The 25,085-nt window shown below is 50.3% G+C and overlaps 1 protein-coding gene across 1 annotated transcript in view; it reads right to left on the reverse strand.

Annotated features, from left to right (window-relative positions):
* LOC147113814 (slit homolog 3 protein-like) overlaps positions 1 to 25,085 on the reverse strand; it is a 714,603-nt gene that overhangs the window by 575,226 nt on the left and 114,292 nt on the right. The window contains exon 4 of the mRNA XM_085995157.1: positions 11,074 to 11,145. Coding sequence (XP_085851283.1) covers positions 11,074 to 11,145 — 72 coding nt within the window. The remainder of the gene's footprint in view (positions 1 to 11,073; positions 11,146 to 25,085) is intronic.

The following is a 25,085-nucleotide window of genomic DNA, read 5'->3' on the forward strand; positions in this document are numbered from 1 at the left end:
CCGCCCCCCCCCCACTGGAAGTTATTGTGTGGTTGTCAGGCGAGGGCAGAATCCAGCTATGCTCTGCTGCTCCCTACAATCGGATAGAAAAACAGAGGAACCTATGACCATTGAACTATACCCTAACAAGAAGCAGATGCCTCCAGTAGAGGGGAGGGGAGAAAAAAAGCCCAGGTCTTTCCAAAGCTTGTTGCCAATACTACAGAGTAGGATAGGAGCTTCCCTGGTCCACGTGAGATCTTGAAAGCATTCCTTTCCCTCTCCCTCCGCCCCTGCACTGCCACCCACACCACCCCCCCCCCCACCCCACCCTCACCCCCGACGTGAACAAGGGTCTCTCCATACGGGAATCCAATACTTTAGAACAAGCAACTTTGTGCAAAGATTGACTTGTTTCTGGAGAGAAGGAAGTAATGTAATTCAAACATCTTGAAGAAAAGTGGAAGCAGACTCGAAGCTTCAGTAGGTGCTGACACAGGCTGCACAGTGATCCTACAGTGTGCGCCGTGCTGTTAATAGAAGCTTGTTATACCGCATTACTTGGCTGAGTCCCAAGTGGCATGCAGTACCAAGGGTCAGGACTGTATTTCCAAAATCCAACCTCACAACTTCCAAAAACACAAGTTGATTGCTATGGTTTTCAAAAGGGTTGATTTCTTAACATTTAACAGTCCCAGTGAGTTCCCCCTCCCCCTACCTCACCCCATCTGCACTCCAAATTGCTGGACAGTATGCAGCAGCCCCCAGATTAGCCATCTCCAGTGTGCATGATGTCTTTTTAGCTCACACATTCTTGGTGGTGAAGCCACAATAAAGAGGGTATGGAGGCTGCAGGCTACGTGCTGATGCATAGCTGCTGCTATTTCTTGCAAATGCTCTTGAAGCCAAACCCACAGTTCTCCTCAAACAGTGTCAGATGAAAAGTCACTGACCACAAATGGCCAGCCTTGTAGCACAGGGGCCTCACATCAGTCATGGAACCATGATTCCCCATTAACACGACACACATGCCTGCCGGCTCCCTCAGGGAGGCTCCATTTTTCTTCTCTTTTGTCCCAGTTCCCTTAGGTCATGTCAAGGGTGTAGGAGGCAAATTTAACATTTCTCGCACTCCTCGAAAACACTACCTCCAGCCCTCCTCCGCCCACTGGTACAGGCAATTCCAGGACGGTCTGGCATGCTTCTCTGCCGCATTTTTAACTTATATATTCAAATGGTGTATTCTGGTTAATTTTAAGATGCCTTTCTGACTTCACACTTTATAAGATTTTGAATCTAAAAAGAGAGTTATAGGAAAAATAAATGATATTTGGAATCTTCCATATTCAATTGACCAGCCAGACAAACATTTCTCCAAAAGCTGCCTGTGCAGTTAGTTTCCCCACCCGCCGCCCCAGCCCCATGCCATTTCACAGAGGCACTCTTACCTACTCCGAGATATCATCCCCTGCAAAGAGATAGAAATTCGGTTTAGCCCTGTTTGGGACGCTTAAACTTTACAAGTTGAAAAATTAGCACCAGGCGCTAATCATTCTTGCACCCTGCGAAATTCAGTTTTAGCCCTCCAAGAGGGAAGTGGAGCGCTAAATCACACGCTAAACGCTTCTCTTAGGGCAGCCAGCCGAATTCACAACGCCTCCTCTTGCTGACGTTGTTGGCGCGAGGCGATAAAGCAGGGGGCGAGAGTCAATTTTCCATCCTGGGCGATAACGGGACGCTGTGCACTTTATGACATCATGATCTGCGAGGCCCAAGAGGCCTAGGCGCTAAATTGGCACTGAAGTTCACAGACATCGCTGCATTCACCACGCTCAGGTGCTAACCCCTTAACACCCCATTAGTGGCCCCGCCAGGCGCTAACAGGAATTTCCCTCCCTTTCTTCCTCTCATGCTCCCCTCTAAGTTCACAGAGGCAATCTTCCATTCCATTTTAGCTGCCGGGTTTCCCATGCCCTGGGAAACGTGGCCGGCGAGCATTAAATTCAAACGGCTGCGGAACAGAGCCTCATTTACCTATTATAATCAGGGGCCGCCTCTCCGGAGCGGGTTACTTGGATGCCCCCAAACCCGCCGAGTATAAAAACAAGAAAGAAAGGCTTGCATTTATATCTCGCCTTTCATGACCTCAGGAAGTTCCAAAGCACTTTTCAGACAATGAAGTACTTTTTGAAGTGTAGTCACTGTTGTAATGTAGGAAATGCGTCAGCGGCCAATTTGCGCACAGTAAACTCCCACAAACAGCAATGTGATAATGACCAGGTAATCTGTTTTAGCGATGTTGGTTGAGGGATAAATATTGGCCAGGACACAGAGGACAACTCCCCTGCTCTTCTTCGGAATAGTGCCATGGGATCATTTACCACCTGAGAGAGCAGACAGGGCCTCGGTTTAATGTCTCATCTGAAAAACGGCACCTCCGACAGTGCAGCATTCCCTGAGTATTTCACTGGAGTGTCTGCCTAGGTTTCTGTGCTCAAGCATCTGGAGTAGGACTTGAACTCACAACCTTCTGACTCAGAGGTGAGAGTGCTACCCACTGAGCCATGGCTAACACTAAACCAGAAGTTTGGGACGGGTTGAAGTCTGGTTTCACATATTTGCCGATTTAACACCCAACCCCCACCCCCCATCTTCTCCTGCCTGTCATTTTTGGTGGGGGGGGGGGTTAATTTTCCCCAAGGCATGCACATATTAGAGTACGGACTGGACACCTGCTGATACTGTTGTGTCGCACTGCTGTCTCGTGAGCTGTGCACTTAAAGCAAAACAAAGTGACTGCTGCCAACGACCGGAAGCTGTACAGAAGCGTACTGCACATTAATCTGGATCTGGGAGCATGATGTTTGGTTTTTTTCTCCCCAGAGCCCACTCCAACCAGCTGCCACCCCACCACTGCGGAAATTTAAAAATGTTTTTTAACGAGCCTGCTCCCGTAAGGAGCCGGAAGCGTGCATGCGCAGAACACATCTACACAGTTCGTTGGCAGCAGTCGCGTCTAAAGAAAAATAAACAGCTGCTGGTCTTGAAATGAAGTTTCCTCCAATTGGCTGATACTGCTGTAATTCTGCTCCTCTATCATTCCTTCAAATGTGACCCTGCCTAAACTCTGTTCTTCAGCTCGCTCATTGTGGGCCTCTTCTTTTTCTCCCCCACGCCAAGCACGTTAAAGGAGGAGGACAGCTAAGAGGATATTTTTAGTATGAAGTACTCCCTCCATCGATGCAATACCAAAATGTTCATCTCCCACCTTCTGTAATGTAGCTAATTTTCAATATTGAATGGAGACCTGCCAATCTCAGCATCCCCTGGTGTTAGGGAGCCTCTTTGAGATTATAGATGCATCAAGGAGCAGCTTCACAGAGTGACCCAAAAATCAACACTCGGGATCAGCCTGAATAGTGAGCCGAAGCCTCCCGAATCCAGAAACATCATTCGTTGCTGAGCAACCTACCAGGACTGACGGTTTGTGCCCCGGAGTTGCCTTAGTGCGATATGTTCGAACATTATCTACAGAAGTTTAAGGATTTTACATCATTCTTGCTATGGGAGAGGGGAGAGTATTTAGGCTGAAAATAATCTTGCCCTCTCCAGCCTACTCCATTAATAAGGATTCTTTGGCAGGGACTTATAAAATAAGCCCATATTACCCGTTTACATAAATCTAATATTTGCACCATGACATTGGATTTCTCAGCGCAACAAATGTCAGGGTAGTGTCTACTTTAGAGAGCATGTGACACAACCCTTGACTTTAACGCGGGAGGTGAATCGAGTGTGCGAGGGATGGGTGGGCGGGAAGCCCCTATGTTGCTTTTGGCACGAGGCCTATGCCATTTTACACCCCGACCCTATTTAAACTCGACTCCATCCAATCCAAAGAAGCCTGCTTGATTGGCACCCATCCACCACCTTAAACATTCACTCCCTCCACCACCGGCATACTGTGGCTGCAGTGTGTACCATCTACAAGATGCACTGCAGTAACTTGCCAAGGCTTCTTCAGCAGCACCGCCCAAACCCGCACACACCATCCTGACTTGGAAGTATATCGCCGATCCTTCATTGTCGCTGGATCAAAATCCTGGAACTCCCTCCCTAACAGTACTGTGGGAGTACCTTCACCACAAGGACTGCAGTGGTTCAAGAAAGCTGCTCACCACCACCTTCTCAAGGGCAACTAGGGATGAGCAATAAATGCTGGCCTTGCCAGCAATGCCCACATCCCATGAACGAATAAAAAAAAATGCTGCAAGTCTGACTCCCGCCCAAGCCCGGCGGGAATGGCAAGGAAGTTGGGTGGCAAGAGACCACTTCCGGAGGTCAAAGGGCGAGGTCTCGACATAAGGTAAGTGTGTAAGAGGATGGGGAGATTGCGGTCAGGGGAAGGAGAAGGCAGACCAAGGGCATGGGCGGCCCAAGGTTTCTTTGTGGGGTCCGTGGGAGCATGCCTGCCAGTCGCCAGGTTTCACTGGTGGGCCAGGCACTGGCAGTCACTGCCGCGATCAGCAGTTTAGATTGTACTGACATTTATATATTAATAAAGCCCCATCTGCCTGCGGTGGGTGGCCTCAATGCTGCTGAAAACCCGGAAGGTAAAATGCTGCCGATGGTTCAGCCGTCCCCTTCCTCCCCGGGCAGGCAGGGTTAAAGTCGAGCCTGTCGACAAAGCTAGAAAGCCTGTAGTCAAGCTTTAACCACTGACTCATCACTTGTTCAATTCAGAAACTAATTTAATCAACATGATCAAAACACAAGGAGAGATTTTTTTTTAAATGACAACAACTTGGCTACTAGATTGGGAAACTTCTCAACAAATTGCTTAGTCTTGATCAATAAATAGTGAATGAAACCACTCAGCTAAGCCTTCTTCTCATAATCTTTGTTTTGACTTTGTGTCAATCTTTGCGCAGTCAATGATTGGGAAAGACCTCAACAAATGACTCCCTGCAGGTACTGCAAGTATGCGACGCTTAACGCAGCCTCTCGAGAAAAGAAACAGTAATAGAAACTCTGACTGACCAAATTTGGCTGCCATGTACGCTGCAATCCAAGGGTTTGTCAGCAACCTTGTAATAAATAAATAAATAAATCAGGCCCTGCATTTCTGAAAGTAAAATAACCGCTCTCATCTCCTGAACCATGAAAAGACTGTAAAAGGAAGTAGATGTCAGAATGCAAACCAAATGCTGTCTCATCAACAAGCCCATAACTATTCCAGGTTTCTAAGCAATCACTGAACTTACATTGAAGGTGATTAATCAAATGAAGGCCTAGAGCCCTGGTTAGAGTAAATTATCCAGTGAAAGGGTAATGATATCCAGGGATTCAATACCCAAGAGATGAGATTCCAAGAGCGGCCTATCAATTGAAATTATTCTGACACACGGATATAGATGAGGTTCAGCAATCTCTAATTTTTAACAGATCCAGATGGTAAAAGATGATTGGACAATCCGATCCTTTAGAGGCTTCGTTTTTTCATTAAAAACAAAAGGAGGAAAAATAGGTTCTGAAATGAGCAAAGATATGCCTGAGTTCAGATCAGAAGCAGATTGTTGCCGACAACCACGCAGCTTTGTTTTCAATCACTATGTTGACAAGTACACCTCAGGATGAAAGATGGAGTTGCAACTTGAGGTTACCACGGCCTCCTTTTGGGAGGTGTTTTTTCAATCTATCAACTTTGTAAAATTCTTTTGAAGTTCTTTACTGAAGAATTTTTAAAAAGCACACACTGTGGCATAGTGGTTAGCACTGTTGCCTCACAGCACCAGGGACCCGGGTTCGAATCCGGCCTCGGGCGACTGTCTGTGTGGAGTTTGCACATTCTCCCCGTGTTTGCGTGGGTTTTCTCCGGGTGCTCCGGTTTCCTCCCACACTCCAAAAATGTGCGGGTTAGGTTGATTGGCTATGATAAATTGACCCTTAGTGTTAGGGGGATTAAATACGTGGGGTTACAGGGATAGGGTGGGATATGTGTTGGTGTAGGGGTTACGGGGATCGGGTGGGATATGTGTCGGTGCAGGCTCGATGGGCCGAAATGGCCTCTATCTGCACTGTGGGGTTTCTGTGATTCTGTGATTCTGTGTAGTAACAAATGATGGGGGTGGGGGTGGGGGGGAACAAAAACCATTACTATTTATGGGATGAAGCAAGTCATAATTTCATAAGGGTGTGATGCAGAAACACATGGCATGACATCTGACAAGAGGTGCTAAGTTGGCCTTGTTCCATTGAGAACGCTACACCTTCAAACAGTGTCACTGATGTGCTGTACAAGTATTACCTGCATTTGATGCTGTCACACCTTCTGTAGGATAATTATAACCACCAAATCTTTGGATTATTTTTATACTTTTCAAGATGGGAGATATCTTTTTTCCCCCAGTTTTTACACTCAGTGGTATATATTCTGCTTGGCGAGGTACCCATATAATCGCTTAATGTACTCTTCATACAATCCTCTGTTCACCATTTCCAGGCGGGTGTTAACTCTTGTCTAACAATAGTGCAGAGAGGGAAATAGTATGAGAGCGTTAAATGCTCCTGCATGAATTTCACAAATTGGGAAATGTACCCTATATATCAACATCAAGCATTGCCAGCGTAATTCCCTTTACCCTGCTCTTACATAATTTAACCTTCAACCTTAGGGGAGCACCCCTACTGCACCTATTTTATGAATTAGTGGTCCTAGTGCAGAGCTTCAAGTGACGGGAACATGGGTCGGGAATTTGGGCAGAGATCTCTGGGCCCCACATGTCTTTCTGCCCATCAAAATAAATGGATGGGGAATCGTGTTGGGTGCACTGCCTTCTGTTCAAGAATTCCCATTATGTGTTCCCACTGTGTGAAGCCTTGTGCCAATTTATAAAATCTACCCCTATGGTTTTCAGCTTGGATTATATACATTGCTGATTTCTAAACAACATGGGGACTAAGAGATGGCCAGATATTTGCAGTTGGGCATTTTGTAACTGGAAATAATGTTGATACCTCAAGATGACATTCCACTATGTTTTATTAACACATGGCATAAATAGAAAGTGGTGGGGTGCGAGAAAGTAACCTAACTTCTGATCTTAGGAAGTATGTGATCCACATGCCCTTCAGGTGCAGTGAAGTGCTCTCTATATCCCACTTCAGTAGTAGAATTGCCTGCAGTTCCCTCAATGCACACCGAGATCAGAGGGGCTCCTACATCACTGCAACTAACCAACACGACTACCTCTCTAAAACATTTCACCCAGTAATAAACTGCAGAGACAGGACATCAAAACTTTTATGTAGTGGATTATAAATATTGATGACTAGGACACCCTTCTGGGTTGATAGCATTTGTCAAAACTGAGAGCAAGCTTGGGTGGAACAGAGTGCTTGAGTTCTGATGTTAGGTTTTGATTTTTAAAAATCATTGGAAGCCAAAACATTGATGTCTAATGCTCCACATTATAAGGCACAAAAATAATGGGAACAAATTGGCTTTTTTTTGTTTTGATGAACAGTTTATATTTTATCAATAATAACAACAGAAAATGCTGGAAAAACTCAGCAGGCCAGGCAACATCCGTGGAGAGAAATTAGAGTCGACGTTTCGGGTCGAAATCCTTCTTCAAAACTGGAAAGGAAATAAAATAGATCGAAGGCAGGGCTGCGATAGAACAAAAGAAGTAAAAGAGACATTAAGAGGTATTCAAAACCAGACGAGATGGTAATAGGACAGTGGAGACAAAAGACGGCTGAGATTAGGTGTGAAGTGTACTGGCAGGATAAGAGACAGCTGCCATGTGGGAGAGAGAAAAAAAAGGAAAGGGGGGGAGGAGGGAAGACCCAAAACAAAGGGGTGGAAAAAAATATAAGTAAAAATGTAATAGGGGCCGAGGTTATGATCTGAAATTGTTGAACTCAATATTGAGTCCGGAAGGCTGCAAAGTGCCTAATCGGAAGATGAGGTGCTGTTCCTCAAGTTTACGTTGAGCTTCCGTGGAACAATGCAAGAGGCCGCAGATGGTGAGGTCTGAGTGGGAATGGAGTGGTGAATTAAAATGACAGGCGACCGGAAGCTCGGGGTCACCCTTATGGACTGAACAGAGGTGTTCCGCAAAGCGGTCACCCAATCTGCGTTTGGTCTCCCCAATGTAGAGGAGACCGCATCGTGAGCAGCGAATACAGTATACTAGATTGCGAGAAGTACAAGTAAATCGCTGTTTCACCTGGAAGGGGTGTTTGGGGCCCTGGACAGTGGGAAGGGGGGAGGTATAGGGGCAGGTGTTACATCTCCTGCGCTTGCACGGGAAGGTGCCAGGCGAAGGGGAAGGGCTGTTGGGGGTGATAGAGGAGTGGACTAGGGTGTCTCGGAGGGAGTGGTCCCTACGGAATGCTGAAAGGGGAGGGGAAGATGCGTTTGGTGGTGGGATCACTTTGGAGGTAGCGGAAATGTCGGAGGATGATCCATTGAATGTGGAGGCTGGTGGGGTGAAAGGTGAGGACAAGGGGAACCCTATCGTGGTTCCGGGAGGGAGGGGCAGGGGTGAGGGCAGAAGTGCGGGAGATAGAATGGACACGGTCGAGGGCCGTGTCAACCACGGTAGAGGGGAATCCTCCGGTGCAGAAAAAGGAAGACATTTACATTTTAGCAAATTTGTTAACAGCACCCTCAAAAACGAACAAGTAGTAAACTCTCCTACCATTCCTGGGCCAAGAGGTCAGTCAAGCAACGTATTGCCAGGCCTCTACCAATGTCAGCATGTATCCAGCCACAGGGAGTTGGGAGAGAGCAGGTCGGGGTGTCTGAACTTCCCCCTCTTCCTGTCAGGGAGTTTCCCTTCAATGCTTCCCTCTGATCAGTCCCAGAGATCAATCACAACAATTTGGATGTAGGCCAGGAGTGTTTCTAAAAACACACGGTCTCCATTTTCTCAGTTGTTTCAAGCCCAGAACATCCACAATGGGAGAAAATATTCAGACCCAGATTAAGTCTTGCTTTGAGCAGATTCAAAATAAAAGAATTTTGTATTCGGGCAAAACTTCTTGGATTTACAGTGTAATAAAATGCCAGAACCATTACAGATTGTTCAGTCAGAAAATAGACTAATTGGAAGTGTATGAATTCGCTCCTTTGAGTTATTGTCTCCCCTCCCCTTTATTTTTCCCTGTAATCCCTGGATCAAGTAGCAACTTCAGCCAAGTAGACACATGGGTGGCCTGACAGACTTCTGCCAGCACCACTCTTCCACCAACTACCAGGAGGCTTGCAAGAGGGGCCAGGTAGTAACTCACGCTCTAATTTTTATTTCCTCTCCTATGGAGAAACTTGGGCCTCCGCTCGGCACCTTGCCACCTCTCCACAGCAAGCAGCACGATCAAAATCAAGAGAGGGGAAAATTGCAGGCGTTGACCGACATGCTGTTGCCACAGCTTTCCGCTCTAATGGGCAATACAAATAATCTAGCCACTAATGATAGTGACATTGCAATACAGTTGTAAAGAATTTCTCTGTTCAGCATTTCTTTTCAACAGCAACTTGCATTTAAACAGCACCTTTAATGTCGAAAAATGTCCCAAGGCGCTTCACAGGAGCGTAATCAGATCTTTGGGCGCCAAGTTAAAAGAGGAGATATTAGGAGGGGTGACCACAAGCTTGGTCGAACAGGTTTAGGAATTTTTTTTAGAAATACTGAACGTTCACCACACATTTATCATGTTGCTACACATAGAATCATAGAATGATTACAGCACAGTCGGAGGCCATTCAGCCCGTCGAGCCCGTGTCGACTCTCTGCAAGAGCACTTCAGCTAGTCCCACTCTCCCGCCCTTTCCATATTAACACCTTATTAAAAAATATTTTCTTTTCCGCTTAACCCATCAGTGTCAGTTAACCAATTTTAAAAACAGAATATGCGCACAATAACGCAATCAGTGATGATGTGACTGTACCTCACCTCAAGGTACTGTCAAGGATTGTAAACTTTCATGCCAGATCACCTGACCTGGCCACTCAATCAGGAAAATCACGGACACCGAGGGAATGAATATTACAGAGTAAATTAAATGGATTTTTTTTTTTAAAGGCTTGGCTAGGTCATTCTACAATAATATCAGCGCATGAGAGAATTTGTAAAAAGGAATTTGCATCAAGCTGCTGATCAGGTAAAGCTTTTAACATCCCCATGACAATGAAAGGTCGATCCATTTTAAAGGTAGTTACAGAAAACAGCAACCAAACAGCAGTCCTGGTACCGCACATTGTCCAGTCCAACCAATGGGACTCTGCCAAGAAGTAAAACCATTGACAACACGCCAGCTAGTAAAAGCTCTCTCCACATGTAGCGGCTGTAATCTACATTAGTATATAAATCAGTAAAAAAACAAAAATCCAAATAAAACAAAGAGCCACTCATGGGCCTCCTGAGGGCTTATACACATATATTTTCTTATAGGAAAACTGCAGTTATTCAACCAAAAAACTTCTGAGCCAAATGATTGTCACTTGCTGAACAATGATCCTAAAATAGGCACTCGTAATTATTGCAGCTTTGAGTTAAAAAGACTTAAATTAGTAAAGAACAAAGACAGAAAATAATAAATCTGTGAAACATTATTGTACATAGGGGTGAAGGAGAAAGGGTTGTTTAGCCTAGTTCACGGAAACACATCTTAATTACTCACAAAATGCTCACTCCCAGCATGCAGCAGGGCACTGTTTGAGAGGATGGTTGATTTTGTATTTATAATACTAATACACCCTTACACTCAGCATAGAAAAAGACCGAACGTAAGCTTCTGATAAAAAAAATATCTAAGTTACTTTTCTGAAACATCCTGGTCGGCTCAATAGCTCACACAAGCTATTTCTTGATTGGCCAATGATTCAAACAACTTGAGTAAGCACTTTTCTAATTAGCTGGCGGACCAACCAACTCAAACAAACAAGACATTGATTGATCAGTTGAGCGAAAACATTTTTTTCCCCACCACACATCCATTTTGTAAGTTAAGTTGCCTCAAAAAGACAATTCGCTTTAAAAGTGGAGGGAAAAGACATAGGGAAACATAATCTTTCGGTTACTCACAGTCGGGAGAGCTTCGGGGTACCCTGGAAGAGCAGCTCAGGAAGGACCTGAAGTTTATTCTTGTTGAGTCGCCTGATAAGAAAATGGAGAATCAAAGCAATCAAACATGGTGTAACAACATGGTAAATGTGTTAAGAACATAAAGAACATAAGAAATAGGAGCAGGAGTAGGCCATACAGCCCCTCGAGCCTGCTCCGCCATTCAATAAGATCATGGCTGATCGTTCACCTCAACTCCACTTTCCCGCCCGATCTCTATATCCCTTGATTCCCCTAGAGTCCAAAAATCTATCTATCTCAGCCTTGAATATACTCAAAGACTCAGCATCCACAGCCATCTGGGGCAGAGAATTCCAAAGATTCACAACCCTCTGAGTGAAGAGATTCCTCCTCCTCTCAGTCTTAAATGGCCTACCCCTTATCCTAAGACTATGCCCTAGTCCTAGACACTCCAGCCAGGGGAAACAACCTCTCAGCATCTACCCTGTCAATCCCCTTCAGAATCTTGTATGTTTCAATGAGATCACCTCTCATTCTTCTAAATTCCAGAGAGTATAGACCCATTCTACACAATCTCTCATCATAGGACAGCCCTCTCAGCCCAGAAATCAATCTAGTGAACCTACGTTGCACCGCCTCCAAGGTAAGTATATCCTTCCTTAGATAAGAAGACCAAAACTGTGCACTGTACTCCAGGTATGGTCCCACCAAGGCCCTGTACAATTGTAGCAAGGCTTCCTTACTCTTATACTCCAACCCCCTTGTAATAAAGGCCAACATGCTATTTGCCTTCCTTATTGCTTGCTGTACCTGCATGCTAGCTTTCTGTGTTTCTTGCACGAGGACACCCAAAACTCTCTGAACACCAACATTTAAAAGTTTCTCATCATTTAAAGAATACTCTGTTTTTCTATTCTTCCTAACAAAGTGAATAACCTCACATTTCCCTAGATTATACTCCATCTGCCACCTTACTGCCCACTCACCTAGTCTATCTATATCCCTTTGCAAACTCTTTGGGGGGGGGGGGGGTAATTTTGCCAGCGCTCAGGGGGCGGGTTTGGAGGTGGGACCGGTGGCAAAATGGTAAAAAATGGGAGCGGGTCCCAAACCCGCTCCCAACCCATCTCCGAATGATCTTCCCGGGAGGCGGGTCCTCGATTCGCGCAGGTAACCGTCTCCTAGCAGCGGCAAGGGGATTAGAGCCAATTAACTGCCTGTTAGCAGCTAGTTAACAGGCAGTTAAGAGGCTTTTTCCCATTTTGCATCTACTGCTGCGGGCTTCCCGATGTCTGGAAACCCCGCCGGGGTAAGTTTTTTAAAATTTGTTTATGGGATCAGGGCGTCGCTGGCAATGCCAGTATTTATTGTCCATCCCTAGTTGCCATTGAGAAGGTGGTGGTGAGCCGCCTTCTTGAACCGCTGCACTCCATGTGGTGAAGGTACTCCCACAGTGTTGTTAGGGAGGGAGTTCCAGGATTTTGAGCCAGCGACGATGAAGGATCGGCGATATACTTCTAAGTCAGGATGGTGTGTGACTTGGAGGGGAACTTGGAGGTGGTGGTGCTCCCATGCACCTGATGCCCTTGTCCTTCTAGGTGGAAGAGGTCGCGGGTTTGGGAGCTGCTGCCGAAGAAGCCTTGGTGAGTTCCTGCAGTGCACCTTGTAGATGGTACACACTGCAGCCACGGTGCGCCGGTGGTGGAGGGAGTGAATGTTTAAGGTGGTGAATGGGTGTCAATCAAGCGGGCTGCGTTGTCCTGGATGGTGTCGAGCTTCTTGAGTGTTGTTGGATCTGCATTCAGCCAGGCAAGTGGAGAGTATTCCATCACACTCCTTACTTGTGCCTTGTAGATGGTAGAAAGGCTTTGGGGAGTCAGGAGGTGAGACACTCGCCGCAGAATACCTAGCCTCTGACCTGCTCTTGTTGCCACAATATTTATGTGGCTGGTCCAGTTAAGTTTCTGGTTAATGGTGACCCCCAGGATGTTGATAGTGGGGGATTTGGCGATGGTAATGCCATTGAATGTCAAGGAGAGGTGGTTAAACTCTCGCTTGTTGGAGATAGTCATTGCCTGGCACTTCTGTGGCACGAATGTTACCTGCCACTTATCAGCCTGAATGTCATCCAGGTCTTGTTGCATGCGGTGAGATGAGCTGTGGCTCTGTTGTACTGTAACTGTAGAAATGACAGCTGCAGAGGTAGTGTGAAGGCTGCAATGGGACACTGGTAAGTATGACAGGTGAGAGAATGTTGGGGACATTTTTTTTACTCTGGTTTGATGCTTCTGCAGGTGACAAGCTGTGATGTGTTTGTGCAGTCTTATCTCATCGGGAGAAGTGACAGATGACTTCTGCAATCTCACATGCAGCTGCCATCTGTTTCATCCTAAGGAGAGAGTCATTGGAGAGCCTAGGTGCAAGCACTCACCTTTGAACAGTGATTGTCAGTGTTTGACAGCACCTCAATGCTGTCAAACACTGATAATTCATCTGTCAAAAAATGATGGTGCCTGTCACTTTAACAAACCCAGCAGATGAAGTGTCATGCACTGACATCATCTGACACCGGATTTCTCTTAATTGGCTGGCAAGCCCACAGGGCGGGTTTAACAAGGCCAATCAAGGGAAAATAGCGTCTGTTCATCAGACGTCGCTTGTGGCGGGACTGATACCCGAAAACCAGCAGTCCCGCCTCGACCTCCGGATCTAAGGTAAAATCCAGCCCTGTGTGTTCTCCTCACAGTTTACTGTCCCACCTAGCTTTATATCATCAGCAAACTTGGATACATTACACTCAGTCCCTTCATCTAGGTCATTAATATAGATTGCAAATAGCTGAGGCCCCAACACTGATCCTTGCGGCACCCCACTAGTCACAGCCTGCCAACCTGAAAAAAAAACGTTTATCCCTACTCTCTGCTTTCTGTCCATTAACTAATCCTTTATCCTTGCTACTATAGTACCCCAATCGCATGAGCCCTTATCTTGTGTAATAACCTTTTATGTGGCACCTTATCAATTGCCTTTTGGAAATCCAAATATACTACATCCACTGGTTCCCCTTTAACTACCCTGCTAGTTACATCCTCAAGAAACTGTAATAAATTTGTCAAGCATGATTTCCCTTTCATAAAACCATGTTGACTCTGCCTAATCATGTTATGATTTTCTAAGTGCCATGATACCACTTCCTTAACAATGAATTCCAGCATTTTCCCAATGGCTGATGTCAAACTAACTGCCCTGTAGTTCCCTGTTTTCTCTCTCGCTCCTTTCTTGAATAGCGGTGTTACATTTGCTACCTTCCAATCCGCTGGGACCATTCTAGAATCTAGGGAATTTTGGAAGATCAAAACCAATGCATTCACTATTTCTGCAGCCACCTCTTTTAGAACCCAAAGATGTAGACCATCAGATCCAGGGGATTTATCGGCTTTTAGTCCCATTACTTTCTCTAGTACTTTTTCTCTACTTATATTAATTACGTTAAATTCCTCACCCTCATTAGACCCTTGGTTCCCCACCATTTTTGGTATGCTTTTTGTGTCTTCTACTGTGAAGACAGATACAAAATATTTGTTTAATGTTTCTGCCATTTCCTTACCCCCATAATAATTTCTCCTGTCTCAGCTTCTAAGGGACCAACGTTTACTTTTGCTACTCTCTTCCTTTTTACATACTTGTAGAATCTCTTACAATCCATTTTTATATTTCTTGCTAGTTTTCTCTCATATTCTATTTTTTCCCCTTTTATCAATTTTTGGTCATCCTTTGCTGGTTTCTGAAACTCTCCCAATCCTCAGGCTTACTACTATTCTTCGCAGCATTATAAGCATCTTCTTTCAATCTAATGCTATCCTTAACTTCTTTAGTTAGCCACGGATGGATCACTTTTCCTGTGGAGGTTTTGGTTCTCAATGGAATGTATTTTTGTTGAGAATTATGAAATATTTCTTTAAATGCTAGCCACTGCTTATCTATCGCCATACCTTTTAATCTATTTTTCCAATCTACCTTAGCCAACTCGCCCCTCATACCTATGTAATTGGCCTTATTTAAGTTTAAGACTCTAGTTTCGGACTTAGGTAAGTCATCCCAAACTTAATGTGAAATTCTATCATATTATGATCAATCTGCCCCAGAGGATCCTTTACTATCAGATTGCTAATTAACCCTGTCTCATTACACAATACAAGATCTAAAATAACCTGTTCCCTGGTTGGTTCCATGATGTATTGTTCTAGGAAAATGCCCCGAATGCATTCCATGAACTCGTCCTCCAGACTACCTTTGCCAATTTGATTTGTCCAGTCTTTATGAAAATTAAAGTCCCCCATGATTATTGCATTACCTTTGTTACAAGCTCCTACTACTTCTTGATTAATATTCTGTCCAACGGTATAGCTACTGTTAGGGGACCTATATACTACCCCCACCAATGATTGCTGCCCCTTGTTATGCCCATACTGATTCTACTCCCTGATCTTCCGAGCCGAGATCCTTCCTCTCTACTGTCCTTATGTCATCCTTTATTATCAGGGCTACTCACCCCACCCTCCTTTTCCATTCTGCCTGTCTTTTCGAAATGTCAAGTACACTGGAACATTTAGTTCCCAACCTTGGTCACCTCGCAACCACATATCTGTAATGGCTATTAGATCAAACCCATTTATCTCTATTTGTGCCACTAGTTTGTCTATCTTGTTACGAATGCTTCATGCATTCAGATAAAGAACCTTTAATTTAAATGCTTTACCATTATTCCCTGCTTTGACCTTATTCTCTGCTGCACTGCTAATATTAAACTTTCTGTCCCTTTCTGTCACACTCTGCTTATTTTTCTCCAAATCGCTACACTGCTCTATTGCCTTGACCTTTCTCTTTAGATTTCTTGTGCACATTCAGTATTTCTAAAAAAATCCTAAACCTGTTCGACCAAGCTTGTGGTCACCCCTCCTATGTAGGTGTATGTAGACCTGGTGTAGTCCTGATCCAAGGTCGTCCCATCCTCTGTCGTCGAATTACAGTATGCAGACGATGCTTGCGTCTGCGCTCACTCGGAGGTCGAACTCCAAACCATCATAAACACCTTCACCGAAGCATACGAGAGCACGGGCCTTACACTAAACATCCATAAGACAAAGGTCCTCTACCAACCTGCCCCCGCCATACACTGCTGCCCCCAGATTATCAAAATCCATGACAAGACCTTGGACAACGTGGACCACTTTCCATACCTCGGGAGCCTACTGTCAACAAGGGCAGACGTCGACGACGAAGTCCAACACTGCCTTCAGTGTGCCAGTGCAGCCTTCGGTCGCCTGAGGAAGAGAATGTTTGAAGACCAGGACCTCAAACCCGGCACTAAGCTCATGGTCTACAGGGCAGCAGTGATACCTGCCTTGCTGTATGCCTCAGAGACATGGACCATGTACAGCAGGCACCTCAAAGCACTGCAGAGGTACCACCAACGCTGCCTCCGCAGGATCCTGCAAATCCATTGGCAGGATAGGCGCACCAACGTCAGTGTTCTTGTTCAGGCCAACATCCCCAGCATCGAAGCTCTGACCACGCTCAATCAGCTCTGATGGACGGGTCACATTGTCCGCATGCCCGATACGAGACTCCCAAAACAAGCACTCTACTCGGAGCTCCGGCACAGCATGAGAGCCCCAGGTGGGCAGAGGAAACGCTTCAAGGACACCCTCAAAGCCTCCTTGAAAAAGTGTAACATCCCCATCGACACCTGGGAATCCCTGGCCCAAGACCGCACAAAGTGGAGGAGAAGCATCCGGGAAGGTGCCGAACACCTTGAGTCTCTTGGCCGGGAGCAAGCAGAAGCCAAGCGCAAGCAGCGCAAGGAGCGCACGTCAACCCAAGCACCCCACCCACCCACCCCTTCAACCACCGTCTGCCCACCTGTGACCCGCTTTGGACTAATCAGTCACCTGCGAGCTCATTTTTAATGTGGAAGCAAGTCATCCTCAGTCCCGAGGGACTGCCTAAGAGAGAGAGTACCAGAGACAACTCCTAATCCCTTCATTGCTTTGTATTTAAAATACTGAACTTCCCAACCTCCTCCATTAATGCTGTTGGGTATCCAGATCTGACTTGTACTAATCCAGTGCTTTAGTGTAGCCCGTATTGTACCAACAGATCAACATGTGGTGTACACAGTACACTACACCAAACACACACAAGCTTACTAGTGCATTATGTACAATGTAATACAATCACCCCAGACAGGCTCACCATATATCGTTTAACACACAGAACTACACAAGCTGTAGTGTGCTATACACTGCAGTATGCATACACTGTGCAGCGTCAGTCTCTTACTTCGATATAGATAACAGTCGTCAGGGTCTGGGGTTGGGTTTGTTCATGGCTGGGAGTGTGGGGTGAGTTCAGGGCTCTGGGTGTGGGGTGAGTTCAGGGCACGGAATGTGGGGTGAGTTTAGGGCTCGGAGTGTGGGGTGAGTTCAGGGCTCGGAGTGTGGGGTGAGTTCAGTGCTCGGAGTGAGGGGGGAGTTCAGAGCTCAGAGTCTGGGGTGAGTTCAGGGCTGGGAGTGTGGGGAGAGTTCAGGTCTGGGAGTGTGGGGTGAGTTCAGGGCTGGGAGTGTGGGGAGAGTTCAGGTCTGGGAGTGTGGGGTGAGTTCAGGGCTGGGAGTGTGGGGAGAGTTCAGGTCTGGGAGTGTGTGGTGAGTTCAGGGCTCGGAGTGTGGGGTGAGTTCAGGGCTCGGAGTGTGGGATGAGTTCAGGGCTCGGAGTGTGGGGTCAGTTCAGGGCTCGGAGTATGGAGTGAGGTCAGGGCTGGGAGTGTGGGCTGAATTCAGGACTCGGAGTGTGGGGTGACTTCGGAGTACGGAGTGAGGTCAGGGCTCGGAGTGAGGGGTTAGTTCAGGAATGCGGGGTGATGTCAGGGCTCGGACTGTGGGGTGAGTTCCAGGCTCGGGGTGTGGGGTGAGTTCAGGGCTGGGAGTGTGGGGTGAGTTCAGGGCTTGGAGACTGGGGAGAGGTCAGTGCTCGGAGTGTGGGGTGAGTTCAGGGCTGGGAGTGTGGGGTGAGTTCAGGGCTTGGAGACTGGGGAGAGGTCAGTGCTCGGAGTGTGGGGTGAGTTCAGGGCTGGGAGTGTGGGGTGAGTTCAGGGCTTGGAGACTGGGGAGAGGTCAGTGCTCGGAGTGTGGGGTGAGTTCAGGGCTGGGAGTGTGGGGTGAGTTCAGGGCTGGGAGTGTGGGGTGAGTTCAGGGCTGGGAGTGTGGGGTGAGTTCAGGGCTGGGAGTGTGGGGTGAGTTCAGGGCTGGGAGTGTGGGGTGAGTTCAGGGCTGGGAGTGTGGGGTGAGTTCAGGGCTCGGAGTCTGGAGTGAGTTCAGGGCTGGGAGTGTGGGGTGAGTTCACGGCTGGGAGTGTGGAGTGAGTTCAGGGCTGGGAGTGTGGGGTGAGTTCAGGGCTCGGAGTCTGGAGTGAGTTCAGTGCTCGGAGTGTGGGGTGAGTTCAGGGCTGGGAGTGTGGGGTGAGTTCAGGGCTGGGAGTGTGGGGTGAGTTCAGGGCTGGGAGTGTGGGGTGAGTTCAGGGCTGGGAGTGTGGGGTGAGTTCAGGGCTGGGAGTGTGGGGTGAGTTCAGGGCTGGGAGTGTGGGGTGAGTTCAGGGCTCGGAGTCTGGAGTGAGTTCAGGGCTGGGAGTGTGGGGTGAGTTCACGGCTGGGAGTGTGGAGTGAGTTCAGGGCTCGGAGTCTGGAGTGAGTTCAGGGCTCGGAGTCTGGAGTGAGGTGAGGGCTCGGAGTCTGGAGTGAGGTGAGGGCTCGGAATGTGGGGTGAGTTCAGGGCTGGGAGTGTGGGGTGAGTTCAGGGCTGGGAGTGTGGGGTGAGTTCAGAGCTCGGAGTGTGAGGTGAGTTCAGGGCTCGGAGTGTGAGGTGAGGTCAGGGCTCGGAGTGTGAGGTCAGGTCAGGGCTGGGAGGTTGGGGTGAGTTCAGGGCTGGGAGTGTGAGGTGAGTTCAGGATTGGGTGTGTGAGGTGAGTTCAGGACTGGGAGTGTGAGGTGAGTTCAGAGCTTAGGGTGTGGGGTGAGTTCAAGGCTTGGAGTGTGGGGTGAGTTCAGGTCTCATAGTGTGGGGTGAGGTCAGAGCTCAGGGTGCGGGGTGAGTTCAGGGCTCGGAATGTGCGGTGGGATCAGGGCTGGGAGTGTGGGATGAGTTCAGGGCTCGGAGTGTAGTGTGAGTTCAGGGCTGGGAGTGTGGGGTGAGTTCAGGGCTCGGAGTGTGGGGTGAGTTCAGGGCTCGGAGTGTGGGGTGAGCTCTGGGCTCGGAGTGTGGGGTGAGCTCTGGGCTCGGAGTGTGGGGTGAGCTCTGGGCTCGGAGTGTGGGGTGAGCTCTGGGCTCGGAGTGTGGGGTGAGTTCAGGGCTGGAAGTGTGGGGTCAGTTCAGGACTGGGATTGTTGGGTGAGTTCAGGGCTCGGAGTGTGAGGTGAGTCCAGGGCTCGGAGTGTGGGGTGAGTCCAGGGCTCGGAGTGTGGGGTGAGTTCAGGCCTCGGAGTGTGGGGTGAGTTCAGGGCTCGGAGGGTGGGGTGAGTTCAGGGCTAGGAGTCTGGGGTGAGTTCAGGGCTCGGAGTGTGAGGTGAGTTCAAGGCTCGGAGGGTGGGGTGAGTTCAGGGCTAGGAGTCTGGGGTGAGTTCAGGGCTCGGAGTGTGAGGTGAGTTCAAGGCTCGGAGGGTGGGGTGAGTTCAGGGCTAGGAGTCTGGGGTGAGTTCAGGGCTCGGAGTGTGGGGTGAATTCGGGGCTCGGAGTTTGGGGTGTGTGGGGTGAGTTCAGGGCTGGGACTGTGAGGTGGGTTCAGGGTGTGGGGTGAGTTCAAGGCTCGGAGTGTGGGGTGAGTTCATGGCTTGGAGTGTGGGGTGAGTTCTGAGGTCAAAGTGTGGGGTGAGTTCAGGGCTCGGATTGTGGGATGAGTTCAGGGCTCGGAGTGAGGGGTGAGTTCAGGGCTCGGTGTGAGGGGTGAGTTCAGGGCTTGGAGTGTGGGGTGAGTTCAGGGCTCGGTGTGAGGGGTGAGTTCAGGTCTCGAAGTGAGAGGTGAATTCATCGCTCAGAGTCTGTGGTGAGTTCAGAGCTGGGAGTGAGGGGTGAGTTGAGGGCTCGGAGTGTGAGGTGAGTTCAGCGCTCGAAGTGTGGGTTGAATTCAGTGCTCGGAGTGTGGCGTGAGTTGAGGGCTCGGAGTGAGGGGTGAATTCGTCGCTCGGAGTCTGGGGTGAGTTCAGAGCTCATAATGTGGGGTGAGTTCAGGGCTGGGAGTGTGGGTTGAGTTCAGGGCTCGGAGTGTGGGGTGAATTCATCGCTCGGAGTGAGGGGTGAGTTCAGAGCTAATCATGTGGGTTGAGTTCAGGGCTCGGAGTCTGGTGTGAGTTCAGGGCTCGGAGTGTGGGGTGTGTTCAGGGCTTGGAGTGTGAGGTGAGTCCAGGGCTCGGAGTGTGGGGTGAGTTCAGGGCTCGGAGTCCGGGGTGAATTCAGAGCTCGGAGTCAGGGTTGAGTTCAGGGCAGGGAGTGTGTCATGAGTTCAGGGCCGGGAGCGTGGGGTTAGTTCAGGACTGGGAGTGTGAGGTGAGTTCAGAGCTCAGGGTGTGGGGTGAGTTCAAACTCGGAGAGTGGGGTGAGTTCATGGCTTGGAGTGAGGGGTGAGTTCAGGGCTCGGATTGTGGGATGAGTTCAGGGCTCGGAGTGTGGGGTGAGTTCAGGGCGCGGAGTCTGGGGTGAGTTCAGGGCTGGGAGTGTGGGGTGAATTCAGGGCTGATAGTGTGGGGTGAGGTCAGTGCTCGAAGTGTGGGTTGTGTTCAGGCTTCGGAATGTGGGGTGAGTTCAGGGCTCGGAGTGTGAGGTGAGTTCAAGGCTCGGAGTGTGGGGTGAGTTCAGGGCTAGGAGTCTGGGGTGAGTTCAGGGCTCGGAGTGTGGGGTGAGTTCGGGGCTCGGAGTGTGAGGTGAGTTCAGGACTCGAAGTGAGGTGTGAATTTAGGGCTCGGAGTCTGGTGTGAGTTCAGAGCTGCGAGTGTGGGGTGATTTCAGGGCTGGGAGTGTGGGGTGCTTTCAAGGCTCGGAGTGAGGGGTGAATTCAGGGCTCAGAGTGTGCGGAGAGCTCAGGGCTCGGAGTGAGGGATGAGTTCAGGGCTGGGAGTGTGGGCTGAATTCAGGACTCGGAGTGTGGGGTGACTTCGGAGTACGGAGTGAGGTCAGGGCTCGGAGTGAGGGGTTAGTTCAGGAGTGCGGGGTGACGTCAGGGCTCGGACTGTGGGGTGAGTTCCAGGCTCGGGGTGTGGGGTGAGTTCAGGGCTGGGAGTGTGGGGTGAGTTCAGGGCTCGGAGACTGGGGAGAGGTCAGTGCTCGCAGTGTGGGGTGAGTTCAGGGCTGGGAGTGTGGGGTGAGTTCAGGGCTGGGAGTGTGGGGTGAGTTCAGGGCTGGGAGTGTGGGGTGAGTTCAGGGCTGGGAGTGTGGGTTGAGTTCAGGGCTGGGAGTGTGGGGTGAGTTCAGGGCTCGGAGTCTGGAGTGAGTTCAGGGCTTGGAGTCTGGAGTGAGGTGAGGGCTCGGAGTCTGGAGTGAGGTGAGGGCTCGGAGTGTGGGGTGAGTTCAGGGCTGGGAGTGTGGGGTGAGTTCAGAGCTCGGAGTGTGAGGTGAGTTCAGGGCTCGGAGTGTGAGGTGAGGTCAGGGCTGGGCGGTTGGGGTGAGTTCAGGGCTCGGAGTGAGGGGTGAGTTCAGGGCTGGGAGTGTGAGGTGAGTTCAGGATTGGGTGTGTGAGGTGAGTTCAGGACTGGGAGTGTGAGGTGAGTTCAGAGCTCAGGGTGTGGGGTGAGTTCAAGGCTTGGAGTGTGGGGTGAGTTCAGGTCTCATAGTGTGGGGTGAGGTCAGAGCTCAGGGTGCGGGGTGAGTTCAGGGCTCGGAATGTGCGGTGGGATCAGGGCTGGGAGTGTAGTGTGAGTTCAGGGCTGGGAGTGTGGGGTGAGTTCAGGGCTCGGAGTGTGGGGTGAGTTCAGGGCTCGGAGTGTGGGGTGAGCTCTGGGCTCGGAGTGTGGGGTGAGTTCAGGGCTGGGAGTGTGGGGTCAGTCCAGGGCTGGGATTGTTGGGTGAGTTCAGGGCTGGGAGTGTGGGGTGAGTTCAGGTCTCATAGTGTGGGGTGAGGTCAGAGCTCAGGGTGCGGGGTGAGTTCAGAGCTCGGAGTGTGAGGTGAGTTCAGGGCTCGGAGTGTGAGGTGAGGTCAGGGCTGGGCGGTTGGGGTGAGTTCAGGGCTCGGAGTGAGGGGTGAGTTCAGGGCTGGGAGTGTGAGGTGAGTTCAGGATTGGGTGTGTGAGGTGAGTTCAGGACTGGGAGTGTGAGGTGAGTTCAGAGCTCAGGGTGTGGGGTGAGTTCAAGGCTTGGAGTGTGGGGTGAGTTCAGGTCTCATAGTGTGGGGTGAGGTCAGAGCTCAGGGTGCGGGGTGAGTTCAGGGCTCGGAATGTGCGGTGGGATCAGGGCTGGGAGTGTAGTGTGAGTTCAGGGCTGGGAGTGTGGGGTGAGTTCAGGGCTCGGAGTGTGGGGTGAGTTCAGGGCTCGGAGTGTGGGGTGAGCTCTGGGCTCGGAGTGTGGGGTGAGTTCAGGGCTGGGAGTGTGGGGTCAGTCCAGGGCTGGGATTGTTGGGTGAGTTCAGGGCTGGGAGTGTGGGGTGAGTTCAGGTCTCATAGTGTGGGGTGAGGTCAGAGCTCAGGGTGCGGGGTGAGTTCAGGGCTCGGAATGTGCGGTGGGATCAGGGCTGGGAGTGTGGGATGAGTTCAGGGCTCGGAGTGTAGTGTGAGTTCAGGGCTGGGAGTGTGGGGTGAGCTCTGGGCTCGGAGTGTGGGGTGAGTTCAGGGCTGGGAGTGTGGGGTGAGTTCAGGGCTCGGAGTGTGGGTTGAGTTCAGGGCTCGGAGTGTGGGGTGAGCTCTGGGCTCGGAGTGTGGGGTGAGTTCAGGGCTGGAAGTGTGGGGTCAGTTCAGGGCTAGGATTGTTGGGTGAGTTCAGGGCTCGGAGTCCGGGGTGAATTCAGAGCTCTGAGTAAGGGGTGAGTTCAGGGCTCAGAGTCTGGAGTGAGGTCAGGGCTGGGAGTGTGAGGTGAGCTCAGTGCTCGGAGTCTGGGGTGAGTTCAGGGCGGGGAGAGTGTCGTGAGTTCAGGGCCGGAAGTGTGGGGTTAGTTCAGGGCAGGGAGTGTGAGGTGAGTTCAGGACTGGGAGTGTGAGGTGAATTCAGAGCTCAGGGTGTGGAGTGAGTTCAAGGCTCGGAGAGTGGGGTGAGTTCAGGCCTCGTAGTGTGGGGTGAGTTCAGGGCTCGGATTGTGGGATGAGTTCAAGGCTCAGAGTGTGGGGTGAGTTCAGGGCTCAGAGTGTGGGATGAGTTCAGGGCTCGGAGTGTGAGGTGAGTTCAGGGCTCGGAGGCTGGGGTGAGTTCAGGGCTGGGAGTGTGGGTTGAGTTCAGGGCTGGGAGTGTGGGGTGAGTTCAGGGCTGGGAGTGTGGGGTGAGTTCAGGGCTGTGAGTGTGGGTGAGTTCAGGGCTGGGAGTGTGGGACGAGTTCAGGGATCGGAGTGTGGGGTGAGATCAGGGCTCGAGTGTGGGGTGAGTTCAGGGCTGGGAGTGTGGGGAGAGTTCAGGGCTGGGAGTGTGGGGAGAGTTCAGGGCTGGGAGTGTGGGGAGAGTTCAGGGCTGGGAGTGTGGGGTGAGTTCAGGGCTCTGAATGTGGGGTGAGTTCAGGGCTGGGAGTGTGGGGTGAGTTCAGGGCTGGGAGTGTGGGGTGAGTTCAGGGCTGGGAGTGTGGGGTGAGTTCAGGGCTGGGAGTGTGGGGTGAGTTCAGGGCTCGGAGTCTGGAGTGAGTTCAGGGCTCGGAGTCTGGAGTGAGGTGAGGGCTCGGAGTCTGTAGTGAGGTGAGGGCTGGGAGTGTGGGGTGAGTTCAGGGCTGGGAGTGTGGGGTGAGTTCAGGGCTGCGAGTGTGGAGTGAGTTCAAGGCTGGGAGTGTGGGGTGAGTTCAGAGCTCGGAGTGTGATGTGAGTTCAGGGCTCGGAGTGTGAGGTGAGGTCAGGGCTCGGAGTGTGAGGTGAGGTCAGGGCTGGGAGGTTGGAGTGAGTTCAAGGCTGGGAGTGTGAGGTGAGTTCAGAGCTCAGGGTGTGGGGTGAGTTCAAGGCTTGGAGTGTGGGGTGAGTTCAGGTCTCATAGTGTGGGGTGAGGTCAGAGCTCAGGGTGCGGGGTGAGTTCAGGGATCGGAATGTGCGGTGGGATCAGGGCTGGGAGTATGGGATGAGTTCAGGGCTCGGAGTGTAGTGTGAGTTCAGGGCTCGGAGTGTGGGGTGAGCTCTGGGCTCGGAGTGTGGGTTGAGTTCAGGGGTCGAAGTGTGGGGTGAGTTCAGGGCTCGGAGTGTGGGGTGAGCTCTGGGCTCGGAGTGTGGGGTGAGTTCAGGGCTGGGAGTGTGGGGTCAGTTCAGGTCTGGGATTGTTGGGTGAGTTCAGGGCTGGGAGTGTGGGGTGAATTCAGGGCTGATAGTGTGGGGTGAGGTCAGTGCTCGAAGTGTGGGTTGTGTTCAGGCCTCGGAATCTGGGGTGAGTTCAGGGCTCGGAGTGTGAGGTGAGTTCAAGGCTCGGAGTCTGGTGTGAGTTCAGAGCTGCGAGTGTGGGGTGATTTCAGGGCTGGGAGTGTGGGGTGCTTTCAGGGCTCGGAGTGAGGGGTGAATTCAGGGCTCAGAGTGTGCGGAGAGCTCAGGGCTCGGAGTGAGGGATGAGTTCAGGGCTGGGAGTGTGGGCTGAATTCAGGACTCGGAGCGTGGGGTGACTTCGGAGTACAGAGTGAGGTCAGGGCTCGGAGTGAGGGGTTAGTTCAGGAGTGCGGGGTGACGTCAGGGCTCGGACTGTGGGGTGAGTTCCAGGCTCGGGGTGTGGGGTGAGTTCAGGGCTCGGAGACTGGGGAGAGGTCAGTGCTCGGAGTGTGGGGTTAGTTCAGGGCTGGGAGTGTGGGGTGAGTTCAGGGCTGGGAGTGTG

Source organism: Somniosus microcephalus, chromosome 8 (genome assembly GCF_052327205.1).
Source record: "Somniosus microcephalus isolate GS21.2 chromosome 8, FLI_Smic_1.0, whole genome shotgun sequence".
Classification (NCBI taxonomy): Eukaryota; Metazoa; Chordata; class Chondrichthyes; order Squaliformes; family Somniosidae; genus Somniosus; species Somniosus microcephalus.